This window comes from Eutrema salsugineum, unplaced genomic scaffold, assembly GCF_000478725.1.
Source record: "Eutrema salsugineum unplaced genomic scaffold, Eutsalg1_0 scaffold_18, whole genome shotgun sequence".
NCBI classification, from domain to species: Eukaryota; Viridiplantae; Streptophyta; class Magnoliopsida; order Brassicales; family Brassicaceae; genus Eutrema; species Eutrema salsugineum.
The window spans coordinates 332,390-350,272 of record NW_006256846.1 but is presented as its reverse complement, the minus strand read 5'-3'; the positions used below and the strand labels follow the sequence as shown (position 1 = coordinate 350,272).

At 41.6% G+C, this 17,883-nt stretch overlaps 2 protein-coding genes and 2 non-coding genes across 4 annotated transcripts; 1 reads left to right on the top strand and 3 right to left on the bottom strand.

Moving 5' to 3' along the window:
- Positions 1-286: 286 nt before the first annotated feature.
- On the bottom strand, positions 287-2,021 carry LOC112087304 (RNA polymerase II degradation factor 1-like). Its single transcript, XM_024157326.1, has 3 exons — positions 1,699-2,021; positions 889-1,627; positions 287-739 (listed from the first exon to the last, which is right to left on the bottom strand). The coding sequence occupies exons 1-3, from the start codon at positions 2,019-2,021 to the stop codon at positions 287-289; spliced, it is 1,515 nt and encodes a 504-aa protein (XP_024013094.1).
- LOC112087357 lies at positions 1,660-1,766 on the top strand. Its single transcript, XR_002900041.1, has one exon. It is a non-coding gene; the product is annotated as a small nucleolar RNA R71 (small nucleolar RNA).
- A 1,666-nt stretch (positions 2,022-3,687) lies between the features above and the next one.
- LOC112087303 lies at positions 3,688-4,511 on the bottom strand. The gene is made up of 2 exons (XM_024157325.1): positions 3,963-4,511; positions 3,688-3,858 (listed from the first exon to the last, which is right to left on the bottom strand). The coding sequence occupies exons 1-2, from the start codon at positions 4,509-4,511 to the stop codon at positions 3,688-3,690; spliced, it is 720 nt and encodes a 239-aa protein (XP_024013093.1).
- Positions 4,512-17,421: 12,910 nt separating this feature from the next.
- Positions 17,422-17,528, bottom strand: LOC112087424. The gene has a single exon (XR_002900105.1). It is a non-coding gene; the product is annotated as a small nucleolar RNA R71 (small nucleolar RNA).
- Between the last annotated feature and the right edge of the window lie 355 nt (positions 17,529-17,883).

Genomic DNA, 17,883 nt, shown 5'->3' with positions numbered 1-17,883 from the left:
AACTTCAGCTTTTCTTTACCAAGTTGTAGCTCAATGATGCCACCTCTTACATCAATAATTTCTCTTGCTGTGGCCAAGAATGGCCTGCCCAAAATCAGTGGATCAACCGGTTCTTCATCCATCTCTAGAACAACAAAATCTGTAGGCACTTCAAAACCGCCTATCTTGAATGGCAAGTCCACTAACATCCCAACAGGTAGCCTTACTGATCTATCAGCTAGGATAAGAGAGATTCTAGCAGGTTTGAACACTCTATATCCAAGCTTCTTTGCTATATAAAACGGCATTAAGCTAACAGATGCTCCCAAGTCACAAAGAATCCAACAAACATCAATGGTCCTAAAGCACAAGGGAGAGTGAAGCTCCCTGGATCAGACAGCTTCCTTGGGACTGACTTTCTCTGAATGATGGCACTACACTCATGGCTAAGCACCACCATACCTTGAATCTCTTTAGTCTTGTTCAAGATGACATCCTTTAAGAACTTCCCAAGCTTAGGCATCATCAGAAATGCTTCAATGAGAGGCATTGTGAGTGGTGTCTCATTAAGAGTCTTCTCAAAGACTGCTCTTGCCTTATATACAAGCTGCTTCTTAATCCTGCCTGGAAATGGTAACTTGGGTTGATAGGGTGGTGGTGGAACAAAGACTTTCTCTGGTTCTGGTGTGTTTTCCACCTCTTTGGCCTTACCTTTCACTGCTCTTTCAGCTTCTTGATTATCCCTTGGGGCTGCCTCCCACTAATTTGATCATTGTACTCAATGATCACATTGTTATGTTCTAAACCTGGTAGCTCTTTGCCACTTCTCAATGTAATGGCTTTAGCATACTCTTTTAGGTTTGGTTCTAGCTTACCAGGTAGAACTCATTGGCTTCTTGAAGTGGAAGCCTGATTCTGTTTCAGCTCCCTTATCTCCTGCTGCATGGAAGCATACTGACTCACAGCTCTTTGTTGACCCTGTAGCAACTGCTGTAGTAGCCCACACATATCTGGTCCCATCTGCTGACTCTGAACCATCGGCTGCTGATTGAAACCTGGAGGCGCTTTAAGCTGTTGCTGTGGAGAACTGAAGTTGCTGACCAGATTCTGATGTTGTGGTTGACCATATTGCTGCTGAGGCTGACTGAACTGTGGCTTAGGCTGGAAAGAACTCTGAAACTGAGGCTTAGGAGCATAGCTTTGTTGGTTTTGCTGAGGAGGGTACACCTGATCCTGAGGATTTGCTACATTGGGATTGCGGTATGAGAGGTTTTGGTTGGCTCCATAGTTGTTGAACCTCTGAAACCTCTGTTGATTCCCAATATACTTGATCTCTTCCTCTGTGAGGCCATCTTCATTAATGTTCTCAAAGCTTGGAGAATCATTAAACTCAGAAACATAGTGAATTGGTTTTTGAGAAACCAATTTCAGCTTTTCTAGTTCACTCCTCAGCTCTTTAACCTCTATAGTAAGCCTTTGATCTGAGCTTGAACCCTCTGATCTGTTTGTCCTGTCATAATCCTCACCATATGTGTCATTAGACATGGCCAAATTCACCACAAGTTCCATAGCAGATGTAATCTCTTTTGCCAAGAAATTACCATTGGAGGCTGTGTCTAATTGATTCCTTATCTGTGGTAAAGCTCTTCTATACAGTGTAGAAAGTAGAATGGCATCAGAAAAACATGGTGTGGACACTGATTGGTGTAGCTTCTAAACCTCTCCCAAGCTTCCCCAAATATTTCATTGTTATGTTTCTTGAAGCTTGAAATCTGGTTTCTCAGCTTAGCTGTCCTAGAAGTAGAGAAGAACTTGGATAAAAAGGCAAGTTTGCACTGCTCCCAAGTCTGTATGGAACCTCTAGGCAGGTTTTTTTCCCATTGGTGTGCCTTGTCTCCTAAGCTGAATGGGAAAAACCTGAGCTTGAAGCTGTCTTCAGAGACACCATTGATTTTGGTGAGGTCACAAACCCTGTCAAACTGATCCAAGTGCTCCAAAGGATCCTCCATTGGCAAACCATGAAATTTGGAGTTTTGAACCATGTTGAGTAAGGAAGCCTTCACCTCAAAATTGTTATTCTGAACTGGTGGTGCTTGGATTCCTGCTCTATGCTGGTGTGCATTGGCTCTATCATTTTCCCCAACAAACACTGGTGGAGGATCTTGTCTCCTTTATGCTTGATGCTGAGGAACGAATTGAGCCTGTTGCTCATTTCTATTAGCCTGCTGCTGATTCTGCTGAGCCTGTCTCTCATTCCTTTGTGCCATGTTTATATTGACATAGGCTTGCTGCTCATTCCTCTCAGCTTGAGCCTGATTCCTTTGAGCTCCATTACCATGCTGAGCCTGTTGCTCTTCCTGAACCTGGTGCTCAATGTCAACCACGTGGTGCTCTCTCTGTTGCTCCATATCAGCTGCTCTATCACTTTCCCTTGCACGTCTATCTCTTCTTCTTCTTGGCACTAAGAGATTGATGTTGTCGTTCCGAGAAAATGGTGGACCACAACTTCTAGACCTTGTCTATTGTTTTAATCCGCTTACCCCTTTGTATCTAACTCTTTTACCTTTGAGTGGGCGTGTAAGAATGGGTGGTAAAAAGATAGCTGAGTTGGTCAAGCAGATGCATGAGAATATCAAGAAGAACATCGATCATAAGACTTGATAGACAATATTTTTGAGGTCTTGAGGGCTATCACTCCCGTTAATCAATGTAGTATAAAGGGTGACAAACCAAGCATGTGGAAGCTAGACACTAAGCTATGTGATCTATTTCTTAATTCAAGTAAACAAGTGAGGTTTTGATTTAAACTAATGACTACTAAAGACTTAAACAAGATTAATGACTAAGCAAATGATCAAAACAAGCAGCAAATGACAAATGATATGAATATGAAATGATGGAAGCATGAGATTCTAGACATGATAGCTAGTAAGGGTGCTTTGGTGCTAAACTAGAAATGCTAATGATAGTGATGAAAGATGAATCAAATGATTTAGAACTCTAATCAAGCCTTAATCTTTCCCAAGCATCGATACACAAATCAAGTTATTTCACATACCCAATCATCATTGGAGATCAAACAACAAGACAGCATTAAGAATCAGTTCTAAGTGATCATTTATGCAAATAGCAAAACATCATCATGTAGTTAATGCATAAACCTCTAATACAGCTCTTTCAGGAGTTTCATCAAATACTTTTGGTGCATGAAATTCCCAGAATCTAGATCACAAGTGATGTGCAAGGATCTATCTAAGAGAACAGCAGTTTGGAACAATGAAAGCATGGATCTAGCCCTAAGCACTCCTAATCTAACACTTTAGCACCCTAACCTACACATCTAGAACCTCATTAAGGTAACTACTCACTAATCATACTTAACACAATCAATCCTTTGCAAGATGTGTTGTTAAGCATGATTAATGATGGATAGAGATGATAGATAAGAAGGATTGCAGCTTTAATCACACAAAGATCTCTGATTTCTTTTTTTGAAAATTTAGGTTAAATTAATTTTTAAAAAAAACTGTTTTCTTTACATCTACTTAGTTAAAAGAGAGAAAGAAATAAATCTGCAAACACAAAATGTTTTAAAAGAAAACGGAGAGGTTCAAGCTTCATGTCCGTGAGTCAAACCAGAGTTCAAGGCTGTCCGCATATCGATAATCCCCAGCGTTTCGTAGCAAACTTAGTCGGTTGCGCATTGCTTTATCCAGGGTGTGAATCAGAGCTTGCGCAGAGGTTGGTCCTTCTCCATGTCTGCGTCGATTCCGTTCCTTCCATATCGTCACAAGCGAGGCTTGAAAGATGTACCTTGCAAGGAACAATCGCGTCCCAGCCAATCGCGAAGACGTGAGTAGGTCCACAATCGATCGCCATCTGTTGGAGTAGGTACGTCCCAACAGTCTAGAGGTGAGGGATCTCCATATCTGTTCTGAAAATTGGCATGCAAAAAATAAGTGTTCTCTGGTTTCATCTGGGACCAAACAGAGCACACACCGAGTAGACATTCCAGGTCCCCATTGTTTCACTATTTCCCCAGTTGACAGTCGATTCTGCATAGCAAGCCACGTTATATAAGCGAATTTGGGCGTATTCCCCGGAAACCAAACTGCAAAGCTCCATCGCTGTAGAGGTGATGAGTGCCAGATGTTGTGCCAAGTAGTTTCTGACACGAATTTAGAACTGAATTTATCCGATTTTGATTTCCAGAGCGAGTGATCGTTTTTCTGATTTAAATTCCCTGCAACCAAAGAGATAATATCTTCAATCGAGTTCAGATCATCACGTCGATGTCTCCTGCTTCGATGAGATCGTATAACCGAAGCAACAGATGCAGACGGAGATATCCCAAGTGCGATAAACCCCGATACCCCAGCAAGCTCAACTAATGGATCCAGGTCACTCCAAGCATCATACCAAAACGATGTGCTCTCCCCATCATTCACCTTCATACGATGCAATGGACGTGCAGTGCTTCGCAATTTGAGTAAATGGCACCATATCCATGACCCTGAAGCTGGAGCCTCCATTAATGACCAGAAAGATTTACCTTTGAGTAAATACTCTCTAATCCATGAACTCCATAGCGAACCATTGTTTGACAGCAGCCTCCAAATAATTCGCAAACAGCAGACTGTATTTGCTTTCCGCAGAGAACAGATACCCAAACCTCCTTCTCTCTTTGGCTTGCAAACATCTTGCCAAGAAAATTTTGCTTTTTTCGTGCACAGCGCAGGTCCTGACCATAAGAAATCACTGCATAGAGAGTCTAATTCCTTTATGCAGCTTCTCGGCAGCTGAAATGCAGACATCCAAAAATTTGTTAAGCCCGAAATAACAGAGATCAAAAGTTGTAGTCGCCCTCCATAAGACAAGTGTCTAGCTGTCCAGGACCCTATCCTTTTTCGCACGCCTTCCACTAGTGGTGCATAGTCATCCTTTCCCATCTTTTTTGACATCAGAGGGAGGCCTAAATATCGAACAGGTAGTTCACCTATAGCAAAGGGAAATCGCTTAATGATAGTTGCACGATCAGCATCACTCAAACCCGACATAAATAATGTAGATTTCTGGAGACTGATCTTTAATCCTGAGATGGTTCCAAACTTCTCAAACACCTCTACGACCCCTTCAATAGATCTTAATTAACCATCTGAGAATACCATCAGGTCATCGGCAAAGCACAAATGAGCGAGGTTCAGCTTAGAACAGTGTTTGTGGTAGCCGAACCGATTTGTTTCAGCTGCTTGATCTAACAATCGAGATAACACATTCATACAGATTACAAAAAGGTACGGCGAAAGCGCGCAACCTTGCCTCAGACCTCGAGTGCTTTGGAAATAGCCTGCTAATTTGCCGTTCACCTGAACCGAGAAAGAAGCAGAGGTAATACATAATCTGATCCAATCTATAAACTTTGCTGGGAGTCCGAGAGCTTTGAGGACATTAATCAGGAAGCTCCATTGGACGGTGTAAAATGCCTTAGCTATGTCTATCATCATTGCGCATGTAGGCGTACCCTTTTCCTTGTGATAATCTTGAACCAGCTCAGACGCTAACAGAACATTCTCTACAAGAAGACGATCTTTCACAAACGCGGATTGGTTTGGGATGATAACACTTGGGAGAATTCCCTTCAGTCGATTCGCTAGAATTTTCGAAATGACGTTATACAGAAGATTGCAACACGAAATCGGACGATAGTCTCTCATCTCCTTTGCATCATTCTTTTTCGGAATCAATGCCAATATAGTCGAGTTCACTCCTTTGGGAAGAAAACCGAATCTGAAAAATGATTGTACTGCAGTAATTACATCATTTCCAATTATGCTCCAAGCGCCTTTAAAGAATTCTGTCGTAAAGCCATCTGGACCTGGGGATTTGTTATTGGGCATTGAGAACAGCACTCGCATAATCTCATCTGCAGTGACGTCACGCTCCAGAAGTACACAATCATCAGATGAACATCGAGTATTCAGCAAACTTTCTAGTTCATCTACTTGTATTCCATTATAATCTGATAGAATAGAAGTTAAAAATTCACGGAAGTGTCTTTCAGCCTCCCCCGTGATGTCACTCAAGTACCTTAGCGCAATACCCTCAGATTTTACAACCTCTCTTATGTTGTTTTTATGTTCACGTATGCGCGCAGCCCGAAAGAAAACCTTGTTGCTTCTATCCCCAACGTTCACCCAATGGAGCTTTGATTTTTGCTTCAGATAGGCCTCCTCCAGCTCACTAAGACGTTCCCACTTCGAAAGAGCCAACTGTTCCGCTTCCATACCCGCCACAGTCGGAATTGAGGCATTCTGCTCTTGCCTTCGACAAAGCTCCTCAAAAGTGGCTTTAATTCTCTTAGACAGATCACTGAACCGCTCCTTGGATAACTGACGGAGTCTAGGCTTCAGGTCCTTTAACTTCTTTGATAAACGGTGCATTGACGACGTCAAAGAAAACAGAGCATCAGAATGATCCCAGTGATTCTGCACTGCTGGTAAGAATTCCGGTAAGGTCGCTAGAGAGTTCAGGAATTTGAATGGCTTCCTAATGAATGGTCTTGTGCTATCAAAATAGATCTTTCCTCGCAAATGATCTGAGCAGCCACCAGCCTCAAAGACACAATGAGATTGTGACTGATTTAGTAACCACCCCTCATTGATTAAAACTCTGTCAATCTTCTTAGATATTAATCCTTCCTTTCTTTTATTACTCCAAGTGAACCATGGTCCATTCAATCCCATGTCTACCAAGGAACATACACGAACTGTTTCTTGAAAGTCTAAGGTCCCATGTGCAGTAATCGCCAAGCTTTCATCAGAATGATCTTCACTCGCCAAAATCTCATTGAAATCACCACATAACATCCATTTCTTATCCCTGCAAGTAGTGGAATTGTAAAGGGATGTAATCTCTTCCCATAAGCCCTTGCGTTCAGTATCCAGATTCTCAGCGTAAACAAATGAACATATAATTTCCTCTTGATCGCAAAAAGAAACTTTACATGTTATCATTTGTGTAATTTTCTGTAATACCGTGAGGTTTACGTCATCCTGCGACAATACCCAAATCCGACCCAGATGGTTATACTCATAGTTAGATGCCACTGACCAACCCGGAAAAACAGATGTCGCGATATCAACATGCTTCGATTCCTTTACTCGTGTCTCTAAAATACAGCCAAACTTGAAAGAGTTTCCACAAACCCAATCTCCCACCACCGAGTGCTTACACTTTTTGTTAAATCCACGTATATTCCAAAAAAAACACACCATTAATGCTTATTTCTTTTAGTATTCTGCCTCTTCTGTCTGGACGCCTTACGACCATTGCCCGTAGCGCGCTGAATTAAAGAGCTTGGTACACCTTTATGGGAAGTCTTTGCCGCTCTGCTAGGATTTGCACGACTTTCCTCCGTGCCCACTTTATTCCCTCACTGAACTCCATCAGCTCCCACAGGCAGCGTATTAGAATTCGTGTCTGGGATCTCTCCCGTCTTCACCTCTACTTCATCCGATTCATCCCCACTCTTCTTTACTTCCTCGACATCCGAATCTTCTTCTTCACTTTTTTACTGCTTCCTCAAGGAGAAGAGTTGAAAATCGCGGCGAAATTGGAATATCCACAGCCTTCTGCGTCACAGCTGGTGATTGTCTTGTTACTTTTGATGGTGACTGCCACTCCTCATTACCCTTGTCAGATGCTAGTGCACTTGCATTGTTTTTCGATTTGGTGTATTTAGTTTGCAGGCTTACTAGCTTTCTTTTCCTTCTTCTTTGATTGAGTAGCAGATGAAATAATAGTCGCAATCGCCCTCTCAACTGGGACAGTATCTGTAGTTCTACCTGCTCTCTGGGTTCGCGGGGTACAACCAGAAGCATCAGTTTCCTTGGGTTGAGTATCCAACACTTCTCCTCTCTTCAAAATCCTCGAGGGGCTCTGTTTCTGTTTGCATTCCGAATCAGCATGGCCCCATACCCCACATACAGAGCATTTAGGAGGCAGCCATGGGAATACATACTCAATTTCGTGTGTGTCATCTCCCACTTCGAAACAATGTGACGTCGGGAGAGCTTTGGTCAGGTCAACCTCCACCAAAATCTTTGCTTCATCAAAATTTTTGATCCATAAAGTATCAGGATGCAGCTGTTTTGGTAATCCCACCGGACTCGCCAAACAGCTCAAACCTTTCTAGTTGTACATCTTGCGAGGTACGTTTTTCATAATCACCCATAAAGGGATTGATTCCAGAGCCGGTTGAGTCTCCTCATCCATTGGGCTCCACTTCGTTGGAATATTCTTTATGTTCCACATCTTCCTCCGCAACACTCTCTCCCTCATAGCTCTGTCCGCAATGCGAAACTTCACCGTTGTATCATTCACCACAAAAACATCCACCTTGATCGCTTTTTTTCCCACAGACCATAATCTATTCACTGTCATGTGAATAGAACCCATATGAGGGACTGTCTTGAGGAAATTCCCCAGAATACAGTCCTCCCACAATGGTGCTTCATTCAAAACATCCTCCGGAACCCGAAACACCTTCACCCCCTCGACTTCGTTTGTTTCCAAATCATACATCTCGAGCGATTCCCATTTTTTCACAAGTTCTGACAACTTTGTCACTGGGTTTGATTCCTGTGAATTTTTGTCTGCAACTGTTTGCGGCATCTTGCGCGGCGCGGGCTCCTCTGCTTCACTTGGAAAGTTTTGCATCGGCCCCTCAGCTGGAGATTTCAGAACTCCTACCTCGGTACCAGTCACCTCAATGCCATCCACACTCGCCTCCTTCATCGCCTGCCCCTCCTCCGGCGACAGGAGGACCTCCTGTCCTTGCGCCGTCATGGCCGGAGCCGTCGCGTGCCCTTGAAGCTTGGGAAAACCCTAAATTGCCTTTTTTATCGCCCCTGCTGCTGACGTGCCTTCTTTTTTCTTCAGAAAAAAGTTATTAAGATCTCTGATTTCTATTGATTCAAACTCTTTAAAAGGGATATTTCTTTAATCGCACAAAGGAGTCTTTCACAAAAGAGGCAAAGAAATTAAGGAGAATAAAGCTTGTCCATTGGAAAAACCCTAAAAAACATACATAGTGTCTCTTGCGGACCGGGTCAGCCCTGAACAAACCAGGTCCTGACCCGGCCTTGATGGGTAAAATCTCAAGTGTGCGAGTTGGTCAAGTGCTCCCCATCCTGCAGGCCTGACTCGCACAGCCATAGAAACAGCTTTGTGCGCTTTAAATCTTTTAGCTTAAGTCGCATGCCTATCTTGGTGTAAACCGCGAGTGTTTATGCTGTTCAGGGTTTCTTCTCTTCAACTCGCACAACCAAGACACATTCTGGGGAGAATATGTGTGTGAATTGTTCATCTTTAGTCCCAAGTCGCATGCCCAACTCCCACCAGTCTGTAAAGGTGTTTTAGCGAGATAGAACTTAGCAAGCCAAGCCGCATTCCTCTCTCTGTGTAAACCGCGAGTGTTTGTGCGATTCAGGTTCTTTTTCTCTCTAGCTCGTACATTAATGTAGCACAGGACTTCAAACATGTGTGCGAGATGGTCTACTTTACTCCCAAGTCGCAGGCCTAAGTCGGTGTAAACAGCGAGTCTTTGTGCGGTTCAGTTCACTGCTCGGCCAACTCGCATGCTCAAGTCGCACAGCTTGTGGACTTAGCATTTTTCCTGCTCGGGGGTCTTTGATCTCAATCAGGGTTACTTTACCCGCACATCTTCATAAGCAGCTCAAAGTGGAGTGTGATGCATCAGGGATTGGCATAGGAGCTGTATTAACACACGGAAGAAAACCAGTGGCGTTTTTCAGTGAGAAGCTTGGAGGAGCTACGGTTAACTATCCAACGTATGACAAAGAGTTATATGGTCTAGTTAGAGCTTTGGAGACTTGGCAGCATTATCTGATGTCAAGAGAGTTTGTGGTCCACACTGACCATAAAACACTTAAGCACCTTCGAGGACAAACCCATCTCAAGAGGAGACATGCCAGGTGGATGGAGTTCATTGAGACTTTCCCCTACATTATCAAGTACAAGAAGGGCAAAGACAACATAGTGGCGGATGCTTTATCTCGAAGACATGCCCTCATCGCAACTATGGAGGCCAAAGTTATGGGGTTTGAGTTCATCAAAGACCTTGACAAAGAAGATCCAGAGCTAGGAGAGAGCTTTGAGGAGTGTAGCAGGGGAACTCATGGCAAGTTCTACATCTATGAAGGCTTTATGTTTCGAGACAAGAGACTTTTTATACCGCAATGTTCTTTTAGGGATCTTATTATCCGAGAAGCTCATGGAGGAGGACTGATGGGTCACTTTGGAGTAGACAAGACACTTGCAGTGGTGAAAGAGCACTTCTATTGGCCTCACCTCAAAAAGGTTGTAGAAGCTCATTGTGCACGATGCATGATCTGCAAGAAGGCCAAGTCTAGAGTACACCCTCACGGCTTGTACTTGCCATTACCGATTCCTACAGCACCATGGGTTGATATTTCGATGGATTTTGTGCTGGGGTTGCCAAAGATCAAGCACAAAGACTCTATATTTGTGGTGGTGGACAGATTCTCCAAGATGGCACATTTTATACCTTGTGCAAAGGTTAATAATGCATCTCAAATGGCAGATATATTCTTCAAAGAGGTTGTGCGTTTACATGGAGTGCCAAGAACCATTGTATCTGACCGAGATAGCAAGTTCTTGAGCCACTTTTGGAGAACCTTGTGGAAGAAGCTTGGCACTAAATTTTTGTTCTCTACTACTTGTCATCCCCAAACAGATGGCCAAACTGAGGTGGTGAACAGAACCTTATCTACATTGTTAAGGGTCACTCTTGGAAGAAACATGAAGAACTGGTTGGAGTGCATACCCTTCATCGAATTCGCCTACAACAGAGCTCAGCATTCAGCTACAAAGATGTCTCCATTCGAAATAGTCTATGGATTCAACCCCAAGACCCCAATGGAATTCACACCATTACCACCAGCTGAAGCCGTGAGCTTAGATGGAGAAAGAAGAGCTGATTTCATAAAGAAACTACATCAAAAGGCAAAGGAGAACTTGGAGAAGAGAACTGAACAATATGTGAAGCACGCCAATAAAGGACGCAAAGAAGTGGTGTTTGAACCAGTTGATTGGGTATAGCTGCACATGAGACATGAAAGATTCCCAAACCAAAGGAGTTCAAAGCTAGCACCAAGAGGAGATGGACCTTTCAAGATACTAGAGAAGATCAACAACAACGCCTACAAACTCGAACTACCAGGTGAGTTTAACATATCTTCAACTTTCAATGTATCTGATCTAGCTCCCTATATTGCAGATGATCCAGTTTTGAGGTCAAAACCTCTTGAAGAATGAGGGAATGATGAGGCCATTCAAGCTGAGTCAGACTTAACTGAGCCACAACTACAAGATGTCGAAATACCAGTCATTCATGAAGGCCCGATAACAAGACAAAGAGCTAAGATTCTTCAATACAAGTACAACCAAAGCATGCTACAAGCAATGTCTCAAGTGGATCAAGAGAGGCCGAGAGAAGACCATGAACAAGTGGAGCCACATAATGAAGCCCATCAACAACAAGCTTGGAGTGAATTACTTGAAGAATGCCAAAAGCTAGCAAACGGCCCAGCTTCATCTTCATCCCAATGTTTTGCTGGCCCCACTTTCATGGCAATAAAGAGTCAAGATATTTGGCCCCTTATTACCAAATCAAGCCCAAGTCTATATGCTGACTATCTCGCCAATGAACCAAGACACTTAAGAGGGAAGCTTCAAGTTTAGTCAAAGACACACTAGTCTCGGCCACCAAATAAGGTAAGTGTTCAATCAAGATTTATTCCTTTGACTAACTGAGTTTCTTGTCTTTGCTCTTATGCAGGGACAATTTAGTTTAATAGTCTTTTATTTCCTTTTTTTGAGTCCTTTAATGTAGCATTTTAATTTACAAGTCATGTTGTTTTGAGTCTTTACTTTTAAAAGTCCTGTTGTTTTGAGTCTTTTTATTTCTTTGAGTCTAAGCTGCTAGGACCATTATATAAGGTCTCATTACAGCCTTGTAATTTTTCACCTTTCATATCAATAAAAATCGAACTTTCTTCAAACCAGTTTTCTTTGAGAGAAACTTGTTTACCCCTTTGTTCTAGTTGAGACCAGTACCTCTTAGATCAAAGTTCTCGTGTTTTATCACAAGTCTTACACAACTTGTGTGGTACACTTCAATCCACCTAGTCACTTAGCCCCCGCATCGATTCACTTGTCTAGAGTTGCTCATTCATTTGAATCAACCCTTGGCCATCGACCTAAAGCTTTGCTTCCGATTCTGTTTAATTGGTTTGTGAGTTCAATACACTTATATAGTAAATACTTTTGTTTTTAATTTTGGATGTGTTTACTTTTTAGGTTTGCTTTATTTTATCACGTATGTCTTAAATAGTTATTTTAGTTTTTTAATTTTTGGTTTATAACACTGAAACTTATATGTCTGCACAAGGTGCGGGCCAAACATCTAGCTTCTTCATAATAAACATGAGAAAAAGAGGAAGTTTTCAAATCAGAAAATTTGTAAGTGAAAGGCCTTTATTGTTGCAAATTTGTGAATTTTTTTTTATCCTCAACAAAGAATAATGAACTTAATGTTTTCTTTCTTAAAAGGTAGAATGCTAGGTTTGCAATTTTTAGTTTTTTTTTAAAAGAGACTGAACCTTAAATCTGAAGCCAATATTTAGTTTTAATAGGCCAATTTTTAAAGTATATATTTTGGAACTTTTTTATGTGTTATTTTTTTTTTTTTGTAAATGTTGGATGCTTACAAACTACAGTAGAATAGAAAATTGTACACTTTTTTCTTACTCTATTTCGTTGAAAATAAGTATGAAAACTTATATAATTTAATATTTTTGTTAATCTATTTCCATAATATTTGGTATATAATAAGTGTGAAAACATGGTTTATTATTATTATTTTTTTTGAAAACACTTTGATGGTTTAGAAGAAGCTGTGCACATATTGACGCTATTGTAGAATATAAACTTCTATACATTCTTACTCTATTTCGTCGACCCATAAGTATAAAAAGTTGTAAAATTTTATATTTCTTCAATGTCAAAGTAATTTTACGGAAATAGTTTATTCATCAGCTTAAAGGCACATATATATACATGTACATTAGTCAACCTTGAGTTGGAAACTAGCAATGTGGGATAAATTACTTTAATAATTCTAATAACTAACTATACAAGGTCCAGTAAGCTTAATATCTCCTAATATCTTTTAATACCCCCCCCCCCCCTCTCAAGTTGGAGCATGGAGATCTCGAATGCCCAATTTGCACAAAATTTCTTTGAACGGACGTCCTCCAAGTGCTTTAGTGAAGAAATCTGTCAGCTGTTGAGTAGTAGAAAGATGTTGGTTCTGAACAATTACAGCCTGTATATCGTTTCGAATGAAATGACAATCAGTCTCCACATGCTTTGTTCTATCATGAAACACAGGATTAGCTGCAATATGAACCGCAGACTGGCTGTCACAATATAAATCCATTGGACCAGAATGTGTAATACTCATCGTTAACAACACACTCTTTATCCACTTCAACACCTTCAATGCCAAAACCATAGCTCGATACTCTGCTTCAGTTGACGAGCATGAGACAACATCTTGCTTCTTTGACTTCCATGACATAGGAGAATTTCCCAACTGTATCAACCATCCACTCAAAGATCTCCTCGTGATTGGACATCCAGCCCAATCTGAATCACACCAAGCTGTAAGATGAAAATTACAATCAGATTTCAACAAAATTCCCATTCCCGGGCACCCTTTCAAGTAACGAACAACTCTCAATGCAGCCATCCAATGATCCTCTATTGGCTCATTCATAAATTGAGATAAGATGTGAACTGAGTAGGCAAGATCTGGTCTAGTCGCAGCCAAGTAAATCAACCTTCCAACCAGTCTCCAATACTTCTCTGGATCAGTAAAAATCTTTGTCGTCGACCTTACCAACTGATGATTTTGCTCCATCGGAAATGATATGTTCATAATTTGCATCATTTAGGTTGCATATTTCATTCCAAATCATGTCTTATTTCATGCATTTTAGGTCCTTAGGGTTTGTTTTAGAACTTAGGAGTTGCATTAGGTCCCAATGAGTCCTTGCATGTTTTGAGTGTTAAACAGGTGCTTTTGGAGCTTATTTGGAGTGGAGGATGTGATTCAGATGAAGAAATGGAGTTGAAATGATCAAAAATGGTGAAAAGGAGCAATTTTGGGTTTCTAGGCAAAATGATGTACTGATGGCCGAAGATTCTCGGCCAAAATCCTTCCCGCGGGTATCTTTCTCGGCCAAAAACACGTACCGCGGTCGAGTCTCTCGGCCAAAAATCCCGGGGGCAGATACATTTCCGAAATCGCGTCACCGGAAGATCTTGCCGGCCGATTCAGCTTACAGGGTCTTCAGAAAGGTTGGAGACAATTGAGTCAAGAACCCAGGACCGGTTGAATCAGGGCATTTGGAGCACTGAGCCAAAAGATACGGTCACCAGAAGACAGACCTCTCTCGCATCCATTCCGGAGCAATCCGATACTCCTTAATGATCGCCTGTCCGGGGAACCTTCCGATCCGATTCAGCTGTCGGGTGCTTCATCAAAATGGAGAGGATTAGATCACGGTTTCATAGCAAGTGTAATCATGGAATTCGGACGCGTGAGCAGAAAGTTAAGCTCGTCGGAAGAAACTCTTGTCTCGCTGCCGTTTTGGACGAACCCGATAAGCTCCGAAGAATGCGAAGGACGGTGCACTTCCAGGCCGATTCGGTTTCCGGGGCCTTCATGAGAATCAGATATATTTGAGTCATCTTTCCAAACCGTCCAAGATCATTCAATTCGGAGCTATGATCAGAAAGATACGGTCTCCGGAATGGATACATGTCTAGACGCCTCTCTCTGATCTTGTAAATGCACTGCGAAGATGAGCCCTCCAGGAAGCCTTTCACTTCCCAAGCACCAAATCTTCCTTCACCAAAGTTGAAGGTATATGAGTCCTCTGTCCTTTGAAACCGGAAGCACACAATTCGGACATGTATCGTAGAAGTTACACTCTCCGGAATGCGAAGTGGTCCAAACAGCCCTGAATGATGCAAGCTAAGTGAAACATGCCACGGATGGAATGCGACGGTCCACACTTGGCCGTGGCACTTATTTTCAATCCTTTGGCGTTTGACACGATCTGAATGCCACGGTCTACACTTGACCGTGGCAAAGTAACATTTGGCCGGGAAGAACTTTACAAGCATTCGGCACTTGACACGGTTTCAATGCCACGGTCTAGGACTTGACCATGGCAACTTTTACACACCTTCGGCTTTTGACACGACCACTTGCCACGGGGCTTGACCAAAAGCTACTATACCGTGGCAATCCAAGAAGTTCATCACCCAAACCCAGAAAAGAAGAGACACGGCCACTAGACATGGTGTAAATCAAGCCATGGCAACCTTGATCATGAAAAATCTGTCCAAGAACTTTGACACTATCAGTTTGCCACGGTCAGTTTGCCACGGACTGTCCAAGCATCATCTGACCGTGGCAAACCACACCACTATCCATCAAAGCCGGGTCAGGACCCAGTTTGTCCTGGGCTGACCCGGTCCGCAAGAGACACTATATATTCTTTTTAGGGTTTTTTCCAAGACTTAAGCTTTGTTTTCTCTTGTTTCTCTTTCCCCTTTTGTTAAAAAACGTTTTTAATTAAGAGATATCTGAAGGGATTTGATCATTCCAAGTCTGTTTCTTATCATCTCATCATCTCATTTCTGCTTCTAATCATGATTAACATCATCTCTTGCAAAAGATTAGATGTGTTCTTCATGATTAGTGAGTAGTCATTTTTTAAGCTTCTAGATGTGTAGATTAGGGTGCTTAGATGTTTGATTTGTGATGTTTATGGTTTAGATTCTCATTTCATTTCCTTAGTTAGCTGCTCCTAATGCCAGATTTCCTTAGGAAAGTGAAATCTGGGTTCATAGGCATTTCATGCACCAAAAATGTTTGATGAAATGCCTGAAAGAGCTAACTTAAGGGTTTATGTTTTAAATGCCATGAGAATGTTTGTTTGAAGCATAAATGACATATTAGAACTGTTTCTTAATGCTCATTAGTTCATATTTCACAAATGGGAATTTGGTTTGAAAGTGGATTAGTGTAGAGATTAATGCCTTCATGAGAGGATTAGTCTAGATTAGAGTTCTAAGTTGAAATGTTTGAGATCATGTGATTGCTTGCTATGTCTTTCTGTGTAAGATTCAGTCTTTCTTAGCTCTTATTTTGATGCACAAAGAGGCTGTTTGGTCATGTTAGACTTGGAACCTTATGCTTGTTAATTGCTTATTTACTAATGGGAATTAGTCTTGATTAAGTAATTTGCAAAGAGATTTCTGTCATGAGAATGAATTAATCTGCTTTGGAAGTCTAGACTAAAGAATTGTAAGTGTTGCATTGTTTTATTAGCATCATGAGTTAAGCATTGAAAGCACCCTGATCAATGATCACATCTAGAGGTTTAGCTTTATCCTTATTTGAATTTAAGTGTTTGTTTTGTTTAACTTGTTGATTGTTCTTAATTACTGCTTGTCTTTGTTTGTTTTATGTTTATAGATCACCTTGTTACCAACTCATCTGTTTAGTTAGACTTGGATTAAGAATTGATCCTCATAGTCTTAGTGTCTAGAATCTCTCCATTTGGATTGATACCTCAAGTGCTACAATGACATGACTAGTTGAGGAATTGATCAAGGATTGAAAAATTCCTACTATCAATTTGGCGCCGTTGCCAATTGGAGAGTTCATTCTAGCATTAGGACTTTGGATCTTCTTGAGATGAAGTCATTTTCTTTTGTTTTACTGATTACCTTTCAAGTACTGTCTTTGTTTTCAGGTGTATGAACACCAGAATTCAAGCAAGGAGACAAAGAGAAAGAGCTGAGCACATTGAGAGGTTGGGTATGGATCAAGGGCAACAGGCTCATGGTGGTAATGGAAACCACCAGGCTCAGCAAGAGGGTCCAGCACCACGTCCAATAACAGTTGTGGGAGCTGGTGATGAGGCCAATACTCAGGGTCAGAGACATTGGATTCAAGCTCCTACACCTGAAAACGATTTTGAGATCAAATCTGGCTTGATCAACATGGTGCAATCAAACAAGTTCCATGGCTTGGCAGTAGAAGATCCGTTAGATCACATTGATAACTTTGATAGAATTTGTGATCTAACTAAGATGAATGGAGTGACTGAGGACAGTTTCAAGCTAAGGCTAGTCCCTTTTTCTCTAGGAGACAAAGCTCATCAGTGGGAAAAGTCTCTACCTCAAGGATCAGTCACAACATGGGAGCAATGCAAAAGAGAATTTCTAACCAAGTTCTTCTTTTCATCAAGAACAGCAAAGTTAAGAAATGAAATCTCAAGTTTCATTCAGAAGAACCATGAATCATTTTGTGAGGCTTGAGAAAGATTTAGAGGGTATACCATGCAATGCCCTCACCATGGATTCTCAGATGCTCAGCTGCTAAGTACCTTCTACAGAGGTACTTTACCAAAGGCCAGACTTCTCTTGGACACAGCTTCAAATGGTAATTTCATGATCAAGGAAGTCAATGATGTCATGACCCTAGTGGAGAATGTAGCTCAGAGTGATGAGCTTTATGGATCAGACTTTGAAAGGAATTCAAGAGGAGCTGTGAGTGCTGAAGAAGAAAGGACAAGGAAAGACATCAAGTCTCTCAATGAGAAGCTAGACACACTTCTCTTAGCTTCTCATCAGTCAGCCAACTTTGTTAGAGATGTGAATCATGTGTTTCAAGACACATTTCAAAGGGAAGACATCACAGCTGAGGTGAACTTTGTA